This window comes from Zingiber officinale, chromosome 6A (assembly GCF_018446385.1).
Source record: "Zingiber officinale cultivar Zhangliang chromosome 6A, Zo_v1.1, whole genome shotgun sequence".
In the NCBI taxonomy this organism is placed as follows: domain Eukaryota; kingdom Viridiplantae; phylum Streptophyta; class Magnoliopsida; order Zingiberales; family Zingiberaceae; genus Zingiber; species Zingiber officinale.
This window is the reverse complement of record NC_055997.1, coordinates 128,380,503-128,402,689: the sequence shown is the minus strand read 5'-3', so window position 1 is coordinate 128,402,689 and position 22,187 is coordinate 128,380,503. Positions and strand designations below refer to the sequence as shown.

The 22,187-nt window shown below is 36.6% G+C and overlaps 2 protein-coding genes across 10 annotated transcripts; both read right to left on the bottom strand.

Annotated features, from left to right (window-relative positions):
• Nucleotides 1-8,406: 8,406 nt before the first annotated feature.
• LOC121998038 (probable disease resistance protein At4g27220) lies at nucleotides 8,407-18,898 on the bottom strand. 9 transcript variants are annotated; one of them, XM_042552757.1, is made up of 4 exons: nucleotides 18,733-18,897; nucleotides 14,767-18,225; nucleotides 14,623-14,692; nucleotides 8,407-8,595 (listed from the first exon to the last, which is right to left on the bottom strand). In XM_042552757.1, exons 2-3 carry the CDS (start codon nucleotides 17,647-17,649, stop codon nucleotides 14,669-14,671), a joined length of 2,907 nt encoding a protein of 968 aa, XP_042408691.1. In that variant the 5' UTR covers nucleotides 17,650-18,225; nucleotides 18,733-18,897; the 3' UTR covers nucleotides 8,407-8,595; nucleotides 14,623-14,668. The 9 variants fall into 9 exon arrangements, with proteins under 9 accessions (XP_042408691.1, XP_042408683.1, XP_042408692.1 ...); XM_042552749.1 differs by having other exon boundaries at nucleotides 14,623-18,225; XM_042552758.1 differs by lacking the exon at nucleotides 8,407-8,595 and having other exon boundaries at nucleotides 14,521-14,692; nucleotides 18,733-18,898.
• Nucleotides 18,899-19,798: 900 nt separating this feature from the next.
• LOC121998040 lies at nucleotides 19,799-21,051 on the bottom strand. Its single transcript, XM_042552759.1, has 2 exons — nucleotides 20,894-21,051; nucleotides 19,799-20,705 (listed from the first exon to the last, which is right to left on the bottom strand). Exon 2 carries the CDS (start codon nucleotides 20,700-20,702, stop codon nucleotides 20,010-20,012), a length of 693 nt encoding a protein of 230 aa, XP_042408693.1. The 5' UTR covers nucleotides 20,703-20,705; nucleotides 20,894-21,051; the 3' UTR covers nucleotides 19,799-20,009.
• Nucleotides 21,052-22,187: the final 1,136 nt, after the last annotated feature.

The window sequence follows — 22,187 nt, the reverse complement described above, 5'->3', positions numbered from 1 at the left end:
CCCAAAGTTCTTTTGCGCTTCTGTATTTTCTGACTCTTTTGAGATCCTGAGTAGGTAGTACACTCAGAAGGCGGGATTCAACCTTACCGTTTGTCATGAATTCATCGCGCTGCTCGTCAGTCCATTGATGCTCCTCAGTTCTTCTCCTTTTGTATCCTTTGGAGCTTCATAACCATACGTTATTATTAATAACATATTAAAATCAGTTTTAAAATAAACCTGCATTCGTCGCTTCCAAAAAGTGAACTTCCCCTCGAATACTGGTGGGTAGATGTTAGCTCTGGCCATCTTATTGTTTTAGTCAACGGTTAGTCCTCCTGAGGCATCCTGGCTCTGATACCACTTATTGGACCGCATTGGCTAGTTAGGAGGGGGGTGAATAGCCCTGCAAAAGTAAAAGGAAACTACCTTTCTCGAATTCTCAGAATAACACTTGCATAAAATAAAATAAACATAAAGTAATAAATAGAAAGAGGCTCACAGACTTGACTTGGTTACAACGAAGGAGGTTGTTAATCAAAGGAATAAAATGTGCACTAGAATATCTCCTTCAGGCGGAGAAGCCTCTTTACAGCAGTGAAAGCACAAAAAACAAAAGCTAGACTAGAAATGAAAGCACACAAGTGTTGGATTGCTAATTCTTGAGTTGATTTGAAGCTTCTGGACCAAGGCTGCATTTATAGTCTTGGTCGGGGTGCCTGGGAGAGGATAAACTTTTATCCCCTTCGCAACGGATCGCGTTTGACGCGATCCTAGTCAAAATCCAACTCCGGGTGCCCGGACTGGTCCGGGCCTTTTGCTCCGGCTCCGCTCGCTTGGGTGATTTCAGCCAACCGAAATAAAGCTCACTCGAACCCAATTTCGGCCTTCTTAAGCAACCTTTCGCTCCGGCTTCTTGTCCCTCGGAAACACCGCACACTTCCTTCTCATCTGCCGGTGTACTCTTCCGCAACGCCTCGTCCCTCAAACACACTCTCCTGTGTCGTCCTTCTCGCTAGCTGCGTCTTCTGCTCGACTCCCTGTGCTCCTAAGCTCCACTTAGACACAAGGTTAAAACACCACAAGACCTAACTTAACTTGTTGATCATATCAAAACAACCTTTGGGGTTCCAACAAGTACGACATTACTTTTGTGAGGATATTATAATTTGATATGACATAATGAGTTGCGCCAGTGTCAATATATCATTCAGTAGATAAACTCTAATGGTTTACTAGGAGTAGGCATAGATGAGAGTACTATAGGATATGCTCGTGAAATAGTTGATTGCTTAAAGCTGCAAGACCATTGACGACATTTGTATCAAATTGTCTAGGATATTGAGTACTAATATGCCCAACTCTAAGATAAATTTGACATCATCTTTGAGTTTCTGACATTGAAAATAAAAGCAAAAGGATAGAGAGAAAAGAGAAAAGGAAAATTTTGTTAGTTTTTTTAAAAGAAAGAAAAAGGGCTTAAAAAACTAATATTTTTTTCTTTTAGAAGAGGGAGAAAGGAAAACTTTTCTTTTTTTTCGAAAAGAAAGGAAAAAATGGAGAATGAATTTTAAAAAAATAGAGAGGGTTGCGACAAGGATAAAGTGAGAAAACATCAAAAGAAAAGAAGGCTGGTGCTAGAAAAACAGAAAGCACAAAGGCCAAAGGAGAAATAGGAAGATAAATGACATAAAATTGATGGGGACACAAAGAAGCCAAAGAAGAAATAAGAAAATAAACGGTCAAAAAAAATTGAGGAGAATACAGAACTTCCTGTGCACGCTGGACTCGCTGGAGGTGACGGTCGACACCTCAAGGCAGAGGTTCATGACGGATCTTGGCAATGACTTCGTTGACGAGTCGCAAGGAGGATATCGCCGGTGCTAGAGCGGGCGGCTTAGAAGAGAATGATCCTTAAGGAGCAATGATGAGAAGTGGCAATGACGGTAACAAATTGGAGCAAAAATCCCAATAGCAAGAAGTTGAAGACTTGGGATGGCCTGCGTCGCCCGAAGAAGAAGAAAAAGGATGAGCAAGCCCTTTGGTTCAAGGCAGCAACAAAGAAGAGGTGGCTGTGGCGAAGAAGAAAAGCAAATGCTCTGATACAATATAAGAAAAAGAATAGAAAGAGTGTCACCCCCACGATCGGGACCAACCGGGGGCTAACATCGACGTTGCTTTCAACCCAAAGTTCGAAAACAACCAGCCTCAATAGTATAGTAATTGTCACATAAAGTTAGTCTTCACATACCTAACACAAAAGTATGTCGTTTTCACTGCTCAACAAATAAAATTACATCCCCCTAACTAAATTAAGAAATTTGTAGCTGCAGCAAATTTCTAATCCTCCTATCCGAAATTTGAGTCGGTTCACCATCCCCAGAACTCAACTTATTCTCTATCCTCGATCTCATTCTTGGCACCCTTTTCATCTTTATTTATAATGGTTTGTAAGGGGTGAGCGATTTAGGAACCACTCAGCAAGTGGGGGACACAACACAAATACTGAAATTCTTGAGAGGTCGTAGTAAAATAACAGAATTTAGACAGATTTTCACGTGGGCACTTAAATTGGATCATGTTCTGCATGACTTAACTGATATCAGCCCTCTAGAATTATCCCTCCTAAAAGAGAGGTCGGAGATCAGAAATATTGCAGAAGTCAGAAATAAGATGTCAGACATGTTCGGAATACGTATACCTACCATTTAGTTCATGATCAGCCTAGTACCCAAAATTATGAAAATCAGTAATTAGAAATGTTCAGAAATGAAATAAATTAATTGCAGGGAATAAAAGACCATTACTTTTTAAAAAATACAGAATTTGCGTAATAGGTCCACTTACACTTTCCTTGGAAGTTGCTATAACGGTGACCTCTTCTTCCATGCACAACAAGAATTTGTCGAGCTTCTGTCTTCTCTTACGACCCAACCTTTCCTAGATAGGTGTGAGGTTATTTAGAGTGGTGGGGGTGAAGATTTGGTCCCCCACTAACTCCACTACTTCCACCTTCCATTATCCCACCACTCCATTATAATGGTGGGGGTGAGGATTTGATCCCCCACTAATCCCACTACTTTCACCTTCCATTATCTAGCTGGTCTTCACATTTCTCCCTCCTTATGTGAAGTTTCATCCTCGAAACTTTGCTTGCCTTAAACCTCAAAAAGATGTGGGAGTACACGCATTTCCTCTTCCCGTTCCCAAGTAGCCTCCCTGGTAGTATGGTTGGACCATTAGATTTTAACATACGGAATAGTCTTTCGTCTCAATACCTTATCCTTTGAATCCATGATTCAAATCAAGATCTCTTCATACTTCAAGTTTTCCCTTAAGTTTCCTTGAGTCACCAACGGTTCCGCCTTCAGGATATGACTCGGGTCCCCTACATATCTTCTCAATTGAGAGACATGGAAGACATTGTAGATTCTTGATAACGCCGGAGGTAAGGCTAGTCTGTATGCTAGGGAACCGACCCTTCCTAAGACTTCAAATGGTCCTATGTATCTAGGACTCAGCTTCCCTATTTTTCCAAATCTTGCCACAGCTTTCATCAGCGATATCTTTATGTGTACTTTCTCACCGATATCAAATTCTAAAGGTCTTCGTTTTGCGTCAGCCGAATTTTTTTTGACAATCTTGGGTTATTTTTAGTCGCTCTCAAATAATTTCCACCTTACGCACGGTGGCTTGTATAAGCTCTGCCCCATAAGAGTTTTCTCTCTTATTTCACCTCAGTATAAGGGCGATCGACATTTTCGTCCATACAGTGCCTCATATGGTACCATCCCGATATTGTTGTGGTATCTATTATTATAAGAAAACTCGATTAAAGGTGGCAGATCGGCCCAATTTGAACTAAAATCTAGTGTGCATGCCCGTAGCATATCTTCGAGTGTTTGGATGGTCCTTTCTGTCTGCCCATCCGTTTGTGGATGGTAAGCGGTGCTAAGAGTCACTCTGGAGCCCATTGTTTGTTGGAAGCTTTTCCAAAATCTAGACGCAAATCTTGGATCCCTGTCGGACAAGATACTCACTGGTACTCCGTACAGTCGTACTATGTTATCCATATAAAGGTTTGCTAGCTTGTCGAGATTATAATTTATGTGGACTGGTATGAAGTGAGCGCACTTGGTGAGTCTGTCCACTATTACCCATATAGCGTCATGACTCTGGCACGATCTTGATAACCCTACCACGAAATCCATTGCGATGTGTTCCCATTTCCGACATAGGGTTTACGATGCTCTCCCACCACTTTGCAACTTTATCCACCAGGAATGGGGTGACCACCTCTAGTTTAACTTCTTAGGGAACCTCCAGCAATCGGAGATGATTTTCTATCTTCTTCAACCGATTTTGTCCCACCTCCGAGTCTGAGTTCCCATCAAAGCTTGGAACTCTTGCCCTCCGAAGGGACTCATAATGGTGCTTAGTCCCATTGGGCTGAGGGACTGGTGGTGGTGGTTGGTTAGGGGTTGGGTTTACCAACCCTTTAAGTGTGGTCGCCACTATTGTTGCTATAGCCATTAGGTCCTCGCGCCTTAAACCTGGTGCTCTGGGCGGTGGTTGTTCACAACCCCCAGTTTCGTTGTCATTTGGTGGTCTTAGTGGTGGTTGTTCACTACCGTCTGTTTCATTGTTATTTTCTCCTGAAAAAGCATAATGTGGGTTACGATTTGCTCATGGTGCCATTTCCTACAAGATCATGATATTTTAAAAATAATCGTTGGGATGTGTAACTTAATGCTAGGACAGAGTAAAGAAAGATCGTTTTAAATGATTTCAACGAATAAACACCCAACATAACATAATGAAGCACTCTATTCTAACTCCCAATTGTCTATTGCCTAGTCTATTATTTCCCCATCTCCTAACTCCTTATCTTCCATAGGGTCCTCTTCGGGGCCCTCTTCTTCTTCCCCATTACTGTCTTCTCTTTGTTGTTGGTCCATAGCTTCGAGTAAGACCGCGTTTTGTTCACCGAGGAGTTCTATTTTGCCTTGCAGTTCCAACACCTGGTTCTCCATTTGATTGTAGTACCCGTCATTTTCCTGCTGGATAAGATCCATCTGTTGCTGCAGGATTTGTTTTTGCTCCAATAGTGCATTTGTCCGAGTGACGGGTCCTCCAATTTTGTCTTGGGCCTCTTGCAATTCTTCTAGGGCATCCTTGAGTTGTTTCTTTGCAGCGTGGTGATAAAAGGCAAGTCGTGTTACGTCTGCTCGGAGGTGGTCGGTTAATTCCTAAAATCCGGTCTTCACCTGTCGTTCGCATGCTAAGACCATTTTTAGTTCCTCGATCTTTCTCTCTAACTGCCTGGTTGCATTGGTTGTGTTGACCATCGTCCTACACCTTATACGGTCAGGAAATTTCTTCACCTAGGCTGTCCAATGGTTCGATTGTTAATGTATTCTACATCTATATATATATATATATATAAAGCTTTGAAATTTTATCCAAAATTTCATAACGTTGAAAGAAAGAAAAATATATACACAATGGTACAACTTGAATGTTTATCAGACGCTACGTATGGTCAACACACAATTAGGAATAAATTTCATAAAATTACATGAACAGATAGAAACAAAATTGCTAACTGCAAGTAGATAAAATTTCATAACATAGCATGAAAATAGTTAAGTTGCTAAAAGGTCAAAATTTGATCACGTGAACATGCAAATAGGAGTTCAATAATTCCAAAAATCAATAAGGGTCCACTTAATGTCCAACAGATGGTAAAAATATTAAGAATGGCCAGACATATCTAAAACTCTTTGATCTTTCTGTACGAGGAGTTAATGGTAAGTCAACCAAGGGGTAGATTATCATCTAATACCTCGGGTCTAATGGTGTAATAACTCTTTCACGCATCCCTTGAGTTTAGGAGTGGACCGACATCGACGTTTCGAGCTAGCCCCTGATTTAGAAATTAATATAGAACTTGGCTCTGATACCACAAAAATGTCACACCCCACGACCGAGACCGACCGGGGGCTGACATCGGCGTTGCTTTCAACCCAAAGTTCGAAAACAACCAAACTCAGGCCCTCAGTAGTATAGTAATTGCCACATAAAGTCAGTCTTTACATACCTAACACAAAAATACGTCGTTTTCACTGCTCAACAAATTAAATTACATTCCCTAACTAAATTAAGAAATTCGTAGCTGCAGCAGATTTCTAGTCCTCCTATCCGAAATTTGAGCCGGTTCACTATCCCCAGAACTCGGCTTGTTCTCTATCCTCGATCTCATTCTCGGTGCCCCTTTCATCTTTATCTGTAATGGTTTGTAAGGGGGTGAGCGATTCAGGAATCACTCAGCAAGTGGGGGACACAACACAAATACTGAAATTCTTGAGAAGTCGTAGTAAAATAACAGAATTTAGACACAGATTTTCACGTGAACACTTAAATTGGACCATGTTCCGCATGACTTAAATGATATCAACCCTCTAGAATTATCTCTCCTAGAGGAGAGGTCGGAGACCAAAAATATCGCAGAAGTTAAAAATCGGAGGTCAGATATGTTCGGAATACGTATTCCTACCATTTAGTTCATGATCAGTCTAGTGCCCAAAATTATGAAAATAACGAAAATTAGTAATAAAAAATGTTTAGAAGTGAAACAAATCAATTGCAGGGAATAAAAAACCATTGCTTTTAAAAAATACAGAATTTGCGTAATAGGTCCACTTACACTTTCCTTGGAAGTTGCTACAACGGTGACCACTTCTTCCTTACACAACACGAATCTACTGAGGTTCCGACTTCTCTTACGATCCAACCTTCCCTTCGATAGGTGTGAGGTTATTTATAGTGGTGGGGGTGAAGATTTGGTCCCCTACTAATCCCACTACTTTCACCTTCCATTATCCCCCACTCCATTATAGTGGTGGGGGAGAGGATTTGATCTCCCACTAATCTCACTACTTTCACCTTTCATTATCTGGTCAGTCTTCATAAAGAGGGCAACAAAGAATAGAAAAATAATAATAAATCTTATTATTGTTCATTAATATTTGTCCTTAAAGGCAGTATAATAGTCAATTGACCAATTAATAAATAACAAAATTATTTTAATAACTATAACATAATTATTCTAATAATTGTTAAATCTTAATACTAATTTGATTTAATCTACTTGATCCGATCAAACCTAATATATTGAATAATTTTCTTTTAGTGTCATCTATTAGCGTCAAAGCGTATCATCATGTCAGAAGTAGAAGAAAAGGTTTGAAATAGGGAAGAACACTTCCTTCAGGGCGGCTACGACTACAACACCAACCTAGCTCAAAATGTTTATATGTGGTGTTTTGTTTTGAAAGTGAGACTGATGTCCACGGGGAGAGATTTTAGTCCGTCGACGGTCGGACGATGTAATCCTGGAGCTGCTGCTTGCGATTGCCGACATCGAGGAAATTAAATCAACAATGTGTTGCCGCTTAACCTGGTCGCCAAACTTCAGCACAGCATCATGGAGGAAAGCATGGGAGATCACAACAGGTAGCTACCTTCTGCCGACGACATTCAAGCGTGTACTCAGTCCAACACGCGCTGTTGAAGTCGAAATTGCAGAGTGATGTGTAGAGACCAGCAGGCGAGAACTTCCCCTTCATCTGTCAGTCTCGAACTGGTGACGAGCTTCACGCAGCTGAAGCTCAAGGTCATTAATGGCAGCTTTATGATCACGACGAACATCGTCTGGTGAGGTCATTGCGCTCGGCTTCAAACAAGGCGATCCAGTCCATCTCCCACACGGTAAAATGCTCCCCGCCTCTCCGGACAAGCCTTGGCTGAGTAATTATTTTATTTTAATCAAAATTATTATCGATAAAATGTTATTATATTTAAATATTTTTATGAATTTAATCGAAATTTTAATAATTTTTTAAAAATTAATAAAACTATTTTAAAAAGTTGGAATATTCCTATCAACTTCACTAAATACAAAATTTATTTTAAATTTTATATTTTTCATAAAAATCTTTATATTAATTACTCTATACATTTATTAAATTTAGATTTCATCAATAATATTTTTATAAATTTAGGAATGGAACTCATTCTCTAAATATTAAAATACCAATATTTTAGGAGAGAGAAAAAATAAAGAGAATAAATTAAATAATAAATAAATAAATATTATATAGGAGAGAAAAAATAATAAAAAAATAAAACAGTGAAGAAAATAAAATTAAAATAAAGGTAATAAAAAATTTAAGATAACTAATATAGTATTAGTGAAAAATAATTATCTAAATTTAATAAAATAAATATTTATCTTAATTTTTACCAATCTGGTAGGATAATTAACTTATAACAACTATCTTAAATATCTATTATATAATTAAAACAGTTACAATAATATTAAATTCACTAGAGTAATTATAAATACTCTTCTTCAACAGCAACAAATATTGCTTGTACACCAACTCACACGGTCACACTGCCTCACGTTGGCAGAAATGCTCTCCTTCAACAGTGCCAAATATTCGTTCCGGCTTTTTAAAAAAAAACAAATAAATAACTCTTTCCTCTTTGCTATTGAAGCCCTCTATCCCAAATCGTCCGTCTCATACTTCGTTTGTCCTCATCTCTTTATCCCTATATAAATCTGACTCTTAGATCTCATTTATAGATACAACCATGAACTAACTAGATTTTGATCAGATTCACAAAGAATAATTAAATGAGTTAAATAAAAGAAAACGCGAAAAGAATCTTCAACTTTTAAGAAAATCCAAGGGGTTTTTCCACGGTCTCAACGCTTGCTATTTGTTAAGTGTAAATTTGCGTCAAGCAAAGTTGATTCTGAAATTAATTAGTTTTATTACACATAAGTGTAGAAATTGGCCGAGATAATTTTAACATTGATTTATTGTGTGTAAATTTCTCCTTAGCAAGTTAATTCCACGATTAACTTGTTCAATTCAAAATGAGTTATTTAACCATCATGAGAAAGCCAGAATTCTCAAAATATAGATGTTAGGTGAAATTAAAACACAAAAGAATAAAATGAAGGGTGTGACCTAGCAAAAAAATGTTTTATTACAACAATGTTTATGACTAAAATGTTTTAAAATGTTTTAAAACACAAAAGAATTCTCAAAATTGAGTACTGTTGAAATAAAGAACAAAACGTTTTCTACCATATTGCCACTAAACAACAATTGTGCATTTAAAGTTGAGGATGCAAATTTATCTCATCTATGACATTTGCGATATGGTCATCTTAATCAGAGGGGTCATCATTTACTAAAGGAGAAAAATATGGTGATTGGTCTTCCAAATATTCAAATAGCAAGTAATGTTTATGAAGGGTTGTGTCTACAGAAAAAAGATGCATAAGCTTTCATTTTCAAAGTTGTCATGGCGAGCTAAAGCACCACTAGAACTTGTTCATTCCAATATTTGTGGACCAATGCAAACTCCTACTTCGGGAAACAAGAAATATTTTATTATCTTTGGGGATGACTTTACCCGAATGATGTGGATCTATTTTCTCAGCCAAATATCTAAACATTCTCTATATTTCTACAATTTAAAGCACTTGTAGAGAGATAAAGTAGTTTTCTTATGAAGACTTTAAGAACGGATCGAGGTGGAGAATATCTTTACAATCCATTCATGGAGTATTGTAAAGGCAATGGCTTCAAAAGACAATTAACAATTAGTCGATGTCTGTTGGAGTATATACTAAAAGCCTAGCTTTTATAAACATTTATTTTGAAATAAAGTATCACATTGGTCAAAATGTCTACATTTATATGTTAAGTGTAGTTGTTCAATTAATTTATATTGTAGATGACATGGTGTGTGGTGTCACACACAGAAGATCATGTTATCGGTTCTTTATAAATTATAAGCAGTAGCTCACGACTAAGATCGATAGGAACAAACCATTGGAATAGTCATAGTATAATTTGGTATTAGTTTATCTTAACTATAAAATTGCACTAGTACACTCTGAGTGTATTGAGCAGGACCATTTAAGGTAAATTTTTTTTATACTGACTTAATAAAAGAACAAGACCTTAGTTATTATGGAAGTGTGTGCTCTTAATCCTAATATAATAACAAGCACATATATTTAGTATTTATTTATTTGACTTATCAAAGGATGAGATTTAACTTGATACTCGATAAGTTGGAAAATGATATTACTTATAGTGTGTGTTGTTAATTATAAAAGGAAACTGTGTCCTAATAATCTAGGTTGATAATGTCCCCAAGAGGAGCTCATAAGGATTGTCATGTTAAACCCTCCAGGTGGACTTAGTCCGACATGACGATAAGGTTGAGTGGTACTACTTTTGGACTAAGATATTAATTAAAGAGAATTGTCAATAACTCATTTAATTAGTGGGCATTCGACATCTTAAACACAGGGAGACTAACACACTCATAATAAGAAGGAGCCCAAAATATAATTTGGGATTGGTGCGGTAGTTCAATAATAATTCTTTAGTGGTATGAATTATTATTGATGAAATTAAGTTGGGTGTTCGGGGCGAACATGGGAAGCTTAATTTCATCGGGAGACCAAAACCAATTCCTCCTCTCGGTCCCTATCGTAGTCTCTTGTATATAGAGAATTATACCCACCTATACCCACCTTTATACCAATCCTAAGGTGGCCGGCCAAGCAAGCTTGGAACCCAAGCTTGGGCCCGACCAAATAAATAGGATGAGCCAAATTGTGTGGCCGACCCTAGCTTGAACCCAAGCTTGGTGTGGCCGGCCACATCATATTAAAAGGATTTTATTTTAATTTAAAATCTTTTCTTATGTGGAAGTCATGATTTAAAAAGAGAGTTTAAAATTAAATATTTCATTTTATAAGTTTCTACAAAAGATTAAGAAAAAAATTGATATCTTTTCTTATTTGTAGATTGAAAGGAAGATTTTAATTTTATAGAAAACTTTCCTTTTTTAAAAATCATCCACATGTTTTAATATTTTAATAAGAGAGATTTTAATTTATAAAATTTTCTTTTATAACAGCCATGAAGGGAAAAATTATTAGAAAAATTTTTATTAAAAATTTCCGGAAATAAATTAGGAAGTTTTAATTCTTGTGTTATTAAAACTTTCCTTGTTTGGAGCTATGAGGTGACCGACCATATTGTTTTAAGAAAAAGAAATTGGTTTTAATCAATTAAATTTTCCTTTTCATGGCAAAGAAAATAAGGAAGGTTTTATTTAAATTTTCCTTATTTGCCAAGACCAAGAATTATAAAAGAGGGGGTAGAGGTGCCTTCATGAGACACAACTCTATTCCATTTTCCTCCCTCTCTTCCTTGGTGGTGGCCGACCCTAGACCTTGCTCTTCTCCTCTTCTCTTCTTTTTTAGTGGCCGGTTTTCATCCCTCTCTTGGAGCTCTTGTTGGTGGCCGGTTCTAGCTAGGATAAGAAGGAGAGAAAGGAGGCTTTATTTCTAACATCCCTTGGAGCTTGGTGGTGGTGGCCGAAACTCTTCATCTCAAGGGGAGGAGCTTGGCCGAAACTTGCAAGGAGTAAGAAGAAGGGTTTGGGTGGTTTTCAACTCGGTAGATCGTTGCCCACACAACGTCCGAGATAAGAAGAGGATACGGTAGAAGATCAAGAGGTCGTTGCATACAAAGAAAGGTATAACTAGTAATTATTTTTTGCATCATACTAATTTTTCTTTGTATGAATTCCAAACACAAGAGGCATAATTCTAGGTTTCGAATTTGTGATTCGAATTTGTATTTTTTTTATTTTTTGAATTTGTGATTCGATTGTTCCTTTTGGTTAAATCTAGGGTTATATAAGGAAATTAAATATTAGATTTCATTGAAAGACTTTGTTTAGGAAGTGGTGGTTGCTCCCATATCCAAGAAGGCCTAGTGTCTCGCCATGTTTAACCTGGAAGCCGATTTTTGAAATTAATATTTAATTGAATTTATAATATAGGTGGATTTGGATCAATAATGTTAAGCATCGTTTGCGATCCAAGTCTAAACCATTAAGAACAGATAAGTTAAATTTGGAATCAATAATGTTAAATTTCGTTTTCGATTCCGAATTTAATTTCTAAAGAACACAATAGATTGTTAGGAAAGGTTCGACATTTGTACAAAATTTTTGTACAGTGGAACCGGTACAATCTTTCTAGGATCAACCAACAATGCCCTCAACAAAATGGTGTGGTCGAGAGAAAAAATCGTACAATTGTAGAAATGGCAAGGAGTATGCTAAAAGGCAAGGGAATTCCAAATCTTTATTGGGCAAAAGCTATACATACAACTATATATATTCTCAATCGATCTCCAACTAAAGCTGTAGAAATAAAACACCGTATGAAAGTATAAAACTTAGTACAAGAAAAAAATCAGGAGTTAATCATTTCAGAATATTTGACAGCATTGCATATGCGCTTATACCATCACAACATCATGAAAAGTTTGATCAGAAAGGCCAGAAATTTCTTTTCATTGGCTATAATGATGAATCAAAAGGATATCATTTATTAGATCCATCAACAGACAAATTTATTATATCTTGAGATGTTATTTTTGATGAAAATGCTACTTGGGATTAAAAAGGGAAAGAAATTGTAACTCGGGATCATTGAGGTTTGATAATCAAATATCATCTCAACCTGGCCCATCTCAAGTCTACAGTATTGATCTAGTTCCTACAATAGAATTTTCTACAATTGACGAAGAAAGTGACTCAGAAAGTCCCTCAAGAAAAACCAAATTACTATGTGAAATATATAATTTTGTTGAGGTTGAGTTGTTCTTCTGTGAACCTCAAACTTTTGAAGAAGCATCAAAAGAAGAATGTTGGATAAAAGCAATGCATGATGAACTATCCACAATCCAGAAAAACAAAATATGGGAGCTTGTTGACTTGACCAAAGGAAAAAAGACTATTGATCTAAAATGGATCTTTAAAATTAAATACAATGAAGATGGGTCAATTCAAAAACACAAAGGTTGACTCGTTGGAAAAGAATATTCTCAACAACCAGAAATTGACTTCATAGAAACATTTGCTCCAGTCGCAAGGATAGAAACAATTTGTACAACTCTAGCCTTAGCAGCTCATTTGGAGGTAAATGTTTTCCAACTTGATGTAAAATCTGCATTCTTGAATGGAGAAATTCAAGAGGAAGTATGTGTTGAACAACTTGAGGGTTTTGAGATCAAATGAAAGAAGCCAAGGTTTTCAACTTAAGAAGGCATTATATGGGTTACGAAAAGCACCCTGAGCATGGAATAGCAAAATCAACAATTATTTCATCGAAAATGGCTTCGATCGAAGTGCAAGTGAATCATCACTCTATGTGAAGACAATTGAATATGACTTCTTGGTCGTAGGCCTTTATGTTGATGATTTAATCTACTTTGAGACCAATAAAACTATGGTGGAAGAATTAAAAAATAAAATGATGAAAGATTTTGAAATGATAGACTTAGGGCTTATGAAATATTTTCTTGGAATTCAAGTCAAGCAAAGGCCTAGAAACATTTTTCTATCTCAAGGAAGGTATATTGACGATCTTAAAAAATTTAATATGAGTCAATACAAGCTGATCTCTACTCCTATGGGTTTAAATGAAAATTTTCAAATTAATGATGATAGTGAAAAGGTTGGCCCCACTCGCTACAAGAAATTAATTGGTTCCTTGATCTATCTCAATACAAGGTCGGATATCACACATTTAGTAAGTTTGCTATCTAGATTTTTAACTGAACCAAGTAAAATTCATTTGACAGTAGCAAAAAGGATCTTAAGATAACTTAAAGGTACAAAGAATCATGACATTGAGTTCAAAAAAGAAAATAATTGCAAGCTTATTGGTTAGATAGATAGTGATTGGGCAAGATCGATTGATGATCGAAAAAGTATTTCTGGATATATTTTTTTGCCTAGGATCAAATGTGATATCTTGGAGTTCAAAGAAGTAAAAAATCTATAGCATTATCTTCAGCAAAAGCAGAATATTAGCTACAATAGATGCAGGTTGTGAGGCTGTTTAGATCAGAAGAATTTTGAAAGATTTAAAATTCAAGCAAGATGAGTCAACATTAATTCATGATGATAACATGTCAGCAATTGCAATGACAAAGAATTTAGTCTTCCATGCAAGATCCAAGTATATTGAACTACGACATCATTTCATTAGAGATTTAGTTAATCAATAAGAAATATACATAGAGTTTACCAAGATGAATGATCAACTGGCAGACATCATGACCAAAGTTGTTACAATTGAAAAGTTTAACAAATTCAAGACTCAAGATTATAATTAAGAGGGGATATTGAATTGTATTAATTTGTGGAATTGCATAGTCAAGGTTTGGGAAATAGAAGAACTACAATTGCATGTTAAAGTACCAGAAAAGAAGATCTCTTTGGTAAGTTAGCAAGAGTTAATATGGTTGACTAGCTTTAATGTTAATGTATCATGTTCCATTCTGCATTATAAATTCGAATATGACAAGCACTTGAGATCAGGGTGTGAGCAAGAGTGAAATTGTAAAAGATCGAGTGTGCTGTAGCAACTCCCATTTCAATAAAAAAAATCTCTTTTCCTCAAATTTCTACACTTCCGCACCCAACATAACATTCCTAGAGGAACAAATGAGATAGACATACCTAGTGGGAAGAACTAGCGTGGACGGATTGGAAGATGTCTGTGAAGCTACCAGTTACTGGCTTCATGATTCTGTGGGGCATAGTTGCTGGCTTCATGATTGTGTGGGGCATAGTTGCTGGCTTAAAGATAGATGCAAAGCGTACCTTAAATATTTCATCTTCTGGCAAAGATTCCCACCATTGCTCCTCTGCCTCAATAACTAGTAAAGTTGGTGCAAGCTCGTTGGTAAGCCGTGGTGGCCTTAAGTTAGGGCATCGACGGATTTTGATATCAACAAGGGAAGGCAATGACAGATCGCTGAACCATAGCTGTTCTAACTTTCCCAATTGTGAGAAGGAAATACACCGTAATTTGGGCAGACACATTCCGTCTCTCTTGAAATATCCCTCGATTATCCTTTTTAGGATCCGACAGCTAGAGACATCCAATTCTTCTAGACAACCAAGCTGATCGATCATTTCTTCTTGGAAGACAAATGGTATCATGTTACACTCGCACAAAATTATTTTTTGCAGATTAAAGAAGCTAGGAGCAGCAGCAACATTGTAAGAAAAGATGATCGATAGTTTAGGAAGGCGTTCAAGGTGCAAGAGCTGCAAGTGTGGATAAGTATTATCCTTTTGCTCCTCAGAAATAATTATACTCCACATCTCTTGGCAATCCCACACCCAACATTCTTCAACGCATTCAAGGTTGTCCAGCCCAAGTTGAGATATTGAGCGGAGTTCTCTGTTCTGATAGACGCAAAGCTTGTTTGCAAATTTTGCAAGTCTTTTGCAAGCGGCATCACCGGTGATGTCTAAACATCTTCCTCTTCTTTCCGGTTTTCTTGGCCCCTCCTTTTTCGCAACATATTCAGTCTTTGACGTTGCCATAACAGACCCCACTCTAAGATAAAAACTTGCTAGATTATTCAAATTACAGTGTGTTTCAAGGAGAGAGGAAAGTTTATCATTCTCTAAATCAAGTGAGAGATTGTTCAAACATTTCAAATGCTTGAACTGCTTAATGATTTCCTGTGGGTTCTGCAATCCTTCTAAATAAAAACTCTGGTTCATTTCAAGGTCTTCCAGGTGAGAGAACTGAGCAATCAGTCCAGCAGGGATTTTCTGAAGGCGATAGGTGTATGATATCTTAAAATAAACCAATCCAGTTAAATGCACCATACCCTCCGGCAGCTCAATGATTCCAGATTCTCTCATATCAAGGAACCTGAGTTTCTTTAGACATTGAACACGATCAATTCTCTTTAAGCGGGCACATTCTTTGAGAATGAGAGCACTGAGGTTGACCAACACAGAAATAGATTCAGGAAGGAACTCAATACTTGTGGCTGACAGATCAAGAACAGAAAGTAGCTTCATGTATTGAAAGAATCTTTCTGGTATATCATACAACATGACATTACCTTTAACCAACAAAGTGGAGGCATTTGGGCAATATAAATCAACTCCAATCAATTGTATGTTATTTTCCATCAATGAAATCTTATCCTTATCCTTCAAATCCTCAGTTTCGACAAGTTCCTCCAGTCGCATTCCAGCTTTTACCCAAAACCTTTTACCTTCTTCGGTACTATCAGAAGTAATTTTTATAGCCATGTCTCTAATGACATCATGCATCTTCACCATGTCTTTCTTTCTACTCCTTTCTAGCAGACATGAGTCGATCAGTAATATCAAAAGTCGATGAGCATCCTGATAAGCATCTCCCAAGCTTTCAGCACCTTCTATGTACCCTTCCATTACCCAGTACTCTATCAGGTCTTGGTCTGCAATGTCATGGTCCTCAGGGAATAGCGCGACAAAAAGAAAACATTTTTTGAGTTGGCCATCTCTTAGCATATCATAGCTGAATTTCAGTGGTACGAAAACACGATCCTTCATGTTTTCAAAACGAAAGTTTGATTTCTGAAGCAACCTTAGAGCTCGCTTCCATTGGTCCAAGTGGACTTCGTTTCTCAAAGCACTTCCCACAGTGATGATTGCAAGTGGCAAACCACTACATTCTCTGCACACTGAACGAGCAACATTCTCTATGGTTGTGGGGATATTTTTACCTGCTTTCTCATAAAACAAGTCCCATGACTCTTTATCGGGCAAAATCTCCACCATAATTTCCACATCAGTCTCCATCTCATTACAAATCCCCCTTTGACGTGTAGTTATAGCTATTTTGCACCCTTTGTGTTCGGTAGGAGAAGGAATTCCCAGATTTTCCAAATCGATCTTGTCCCAAACATCATCTAAAATTAGCAAGAACTTTTTCTTCATTAACCTCTCACACAATAGCCTCAAGGCCCTTGCTTCATTTTCCTTCTCCAGTTCCATGTACAACTCCTTCCCAATATCAGTACGCAATTTTTGCATGTCTTTATTCCAGTTCTTTGAAACAGTTATAAATATGACAACATCAAAACGCTTAGTTCCTTGGAATTCATTGTTGAGATTTCTCATGAGTCTAGTTTTTCCAACTCCCCCCATGCTCCAAACTCCAATCTTTCCGATGCTATCATCCTGTAGGAAGTCCCACAACTTGGCTAATGCACGAGAAGAGGATGTGTTGTTTTTTATTAGTGACGTAGGATAAGGTAGCACCGCAACTGGTGGAGGAGGAACAAACAAATTCTCCGGTTTCCTTAGGCGAACATCGAAAGAAAATTTACTTGCTCTCAGAATTTGTTTCCCCAGCTTGTACCGCATCATGATCTTGAAGCGGAAGCATGAACTATTTTGCATCATGCTTCCAGCATTTGAACAAATGTCTTCAGCTTCAGCTACAGCTGTATCAGCGTCACGTAGCCAATCGATAACCTCATCTGTGCAAATGCATCCTCTGATCTCAGCATTTCCTACCTCCGTTGAAACATGAGCCATAACAGAGGCATGTATCCGTTTGTTCCTCTCGAGTTCCCTTAATTTCCGACGGAAATGAAAAATATATACAAGATGGCGAGTCATGGGATCCCATAGAAGCTTGAGACATTCTATTGGTACAACGTATGATGCTGCCAGAACACTTGTCATTTTAGAAGCAACAAGATCAATCCACAAAAGCAAACAAAATTAAACTTGTCAAGTCTCTACGCCCTTAGAGGGGTAGCTTTTCTGGCTCTCTATGCTTCAACTGAAAAATATCAAAACAAGAGGAAGTAGTGATAAGTTTAAATGGCTGAGTGCCTGCCTTGTAATTTGATGCTGTATTTCACCATGAATCTTTCAATTGACTATTTCTTCACGTAGTTCTGCACTGAATGTGATCATCTGAAATTTGGGCTGGATTTAGAACGTAATCATTGTTCATAGTCTACACTAGAAATATCTTATGTTTGATTCATGCTTATAGATAATAGAAGTTATCATTGACAAATTGCAAAATTATAAACAGTATCTATAGCATTTATGATTATTCTATTCGATTGTCATTCACTTGTTTTTGTTGGCTAGAGTAAATCATCTGATACTCTGTATCATACTCTGTACATGCTAACTCTTCTTCATGCTTAGCATGAATGCTTTATAGATCAGGACTGTTGGTCAGCAGAGTCGTGTTGAGTTTTGCTCAAATCTGAACTAGCCATAAATGGTCAAATCAATACTTAGCTGCATCAGTATTACAAAACAACATCAAAAAATTGAGGATACTACCGAATTAAAAGCACAGGGACAGTTTGAAAAGAGTAAAGGAACATCAAAGCACTTATACTGAAAAGAGAATAAAGGAAGAACACATCAAAGCATTGAGGATACTTATTTAGAGAAGATGTCTAACAAAATCATGAATATCCAATATGAGTGGTTAAATTTCCATTAAAAAAAAAACAGAATACTTTGTAGGCAATACTTATATAATCTGCTAATTTCGTTTTTATTTTGCTGGCACATACAAAACTTTTTCACATCAACTATATTATAATCTTTAGAGCGTAGAAAATTACATAAGATGTAGGGAAAAGAATAAAAAAATTTAAACATGTAAACAAAGGAAATAGATGAATACCAAACTGCAGGAGATTCTTCTCAAAAGGCAAAGTGATATTCATATGCTAAAACTTGGATAGAAGAAGGGGAGGATTGCCCTAGAAAAAAAAAAAATCAATAGATGAATACCTAGCAGATTCTTCTCAGCCAGCAAAGTCATATGTGGAAGAGTGGACACCGAACATCGACATAGTGGACACTGAACATCGATGTGGATGACTCACACAGAAAGAGACTGAAAATAGGATACTTGATTAATTGTTATCCGCAAGACTTTTCAAAACAAAATGATAAATCAAGAAAAATTAAAAGTTTAATTGTTCTCCAAATGATAAACAAATGAATTTATAACCACAATGTATTTATACAAATTTTTTCTCCAAATGAAAAGTATAATAAAAAAATGCTCATATAATCAAAAGATGCTGAACTTCTGGACTGATCATCGCATGCGCTTCCTAATTTACCTCATAACCTGTGGAAAAATTCCGTGAAACCGAACCGATCATCACCAGAGATAGTAAATAAAAATAACTAAAATTATCATTTTTTTTACGTCTCTAGTTGACAAAAGACAATCACGGTTTACACATAGGGGAGCATATAGGAGGCATTTAACTTGGCTATACCAATACAAACCTCAAACCTCAACATACGCTAATCACTTAACTGTTCCGAGATGAAACTTCAAATGGTCAATGGATTGATCAATATGTAGCCCAAAAATAAATCTATATTTTTCCCAAATCATTTATCTGCTATGAGGTCATCATTGATCTCTACTAGTAATCAAATACATAACAGTATATACATAATAATCGCCTTGCATTCAAACATTGCAGTCAAATACCCTTTTCTCATACACTTGAGGGGCAATTCCAACTAGCACAAAAATTCAAACATTGCAGTCAAACAAATCAAATAACAGAATGCATTATCCAGTACTCAGCATAATATCAAGCCCAAAAAATCATATAAATTAGACACTAGGTAACATCATACTCGTTTGTGGAATATAAGTTCCATGCACACCATAGCAAATAACAGTGCAACATGACTAACAAACGTTAACCTATACTCTAGCAATAGCTCAGTTCATACCTCATGCGCCGAGAAAGTAGCATCTATTAGAAGGCAAAGCATGCAATCATGTCAGCATTAGAAGAAAAAGTTTGAAATGGAGAAGAACACTTGCTTCAGGTCGACTACGACTACAACACCAACCTAGCTCAAAATGTTTACATGTGGTGTTTTGTTTTTAAACTGAGACTGATATCCACGGGAAGATATTTTATTTCGTCGACCGTCGGCCGATGTAATCCTGGAGCTGCTTCTTGCGATTGCCGACATCGAGGAAATCAACAACGTGTTGCTTCTCAACCTGGTCGCCAAACTTCATCTCAGCATCATGGGCGGAAGAAAGGGAGATCAACAGGTAGCCGCTTCTGCCGACGACATTCAAGCGTGTACTCAGTCCAACACGCCTTATTGAAGTCGACATCGCAGAGTGGTGTGTAGAGACTCGCAGGAAAGTGCTTCCGCTTGATCCGGGCCAAGTCAGTCTCAAGCTGGTGACGGGCTTCACTCAGCTGAAGCTCAAGGTCATTAATGACAACTTGATGATCACGACGAACATCGTCTAGCCGCCCATTGAGGTCATTGCGATGGGCTTCAAACATGGCGATCCAGCCCATCTCCTGCGCGGTAAAATGCTCCCCGCCCCTCCGGGCGAGCCTGTCCTGCTGAGCAACTAGAGACAGGGCGTTCTGGCCGGCGGGAGTCCTCAAGAATTCGAGGAAATGGTAGAATTGCTCACCTGATGCACTGCGGTAGTTATCGAAATGCTGGTGATGGATACCGATCTTCAGCACACGCTCTAACTTAACAGCATCATTGTAGTTCAGTAAAGGACGAAGCCGCTTAGCGAACAAGGCACTAGTGTAGCCACGCAGCAGATAGGTTTCAGGCTGGAACACGCTAGCAGGAACGCCAAGACTCTGCAGAGCGGTAGACATCTCTTTAATGTAGGCAATGTGTGATTTCCGCCCCAAGGAGCATATGTCCTTAAACAGGATGGTTGGAGGAACATTCCCGGCCATGATCTGCAAAACAGTGTAAGTAAAAACAGAGAAAGTATACACTAATGTAATGAATCGGGAGGCCAGTACTGTGCCAATCACCTCCATCCTAAAGTAGGCATACAATTGCAGATGTGTAGGGAAGAAGATGAAGATAGAGAGACGCGAGGAATATAAATTGAACATCCAAGAAGAAGAAGATAGATAATTACCAGCTGTAGCAGATTCTTCTCCGCAGGCAAAGAGATAAGCGAAGACTATGATTTTTCTTTGCATATATAGAAGAAGGGGATGGGTGCCAGAGAGTTAGTTCACTGTGACCGAAGAAAAGAAGCTGAAAGGTCTCTTAACTACAGAACCAGCCTTTGGAAATGTAACACAAAACTTATGTCTCAAGGAAACGATCCAGCCTGGTCTAGAAAAAGATCTCACTGTCTTGTTCTTAGATTCGCCTTTCCCTTTACTTTCTGGTATTTAAATTTAAGCGACATGGTTTAGGTGTGCTTCTTAGAGCACTCGTATTAAGTTGTTTATTATTATATTTAAAATTTAAAATAAATAATTTATTTTATTAAATTTAGATAATTATTTTTTACTGTATATTCTATTAATTATTCTAAAATTTTTATTATCTTTAATTTTTTATTATTTTTTTTAAAAAAATTATATAAATATTTATGAAATGAGTAGAAAGAGATAAATTGAAAAAAAAAAATTATTATTTTATAAGTAGATATTTATTTCATAAATTTAAAAAATTATTATTCATCAAATATAAATTTAGAGAATAGATAGAATAGCTGATGCAAAGATTTTTTAACTGCATTATCAAAATTTAGAATAAAATTTTTAGATAGAGTAGTTGATATGAATATTTACTCTTTAAAATATACGAGGATATTATTTAGACAATTATTTAGAATTTTATATTTTAGTTATCTTAAAAATTTTATTATTTTCTTTTCTCTCTTTTATTTTTTTTATTTTTTTCTCTCTATTTTTATTACTAATCTATTTTCTTTATTTTTTCTATCTTCTAAATTAAATAATATTTTAATATTTAGAGAATGAATTTTATTTTTAAAATTTAGAAAAATATTATTTATAAAATTTAAATTTAAAAAATAGATAGGGAAGTTGATGTTAAGATAAAATATAAAATTTAAAGTAAATTTTGTATTTAAAAATTTGATGTGTAAGAGAAATTTTGGCCTTATGGTCTGGGTTTTGGTCTTTGCATTAATAAATGACCCATTCAAAGGAGATTATTTAAATATTCATGTAAAAATTCTGATAATTTCTTAATTATGATAATTATTTAAGATATCAGTTATAAGGTAATAAAATAGAATAAATATTTTTCTACATTTTTATAATTTGTTTACATGTGTGGCAGCGCTAATTGTCCTAAATTTGCACTTAGCATTGGAAAACCTATATATCAAAATTAGTATTGACAAATGTTTAAATTAAGATGTTCTAATAATTGAATTTGGTCGGGGCATT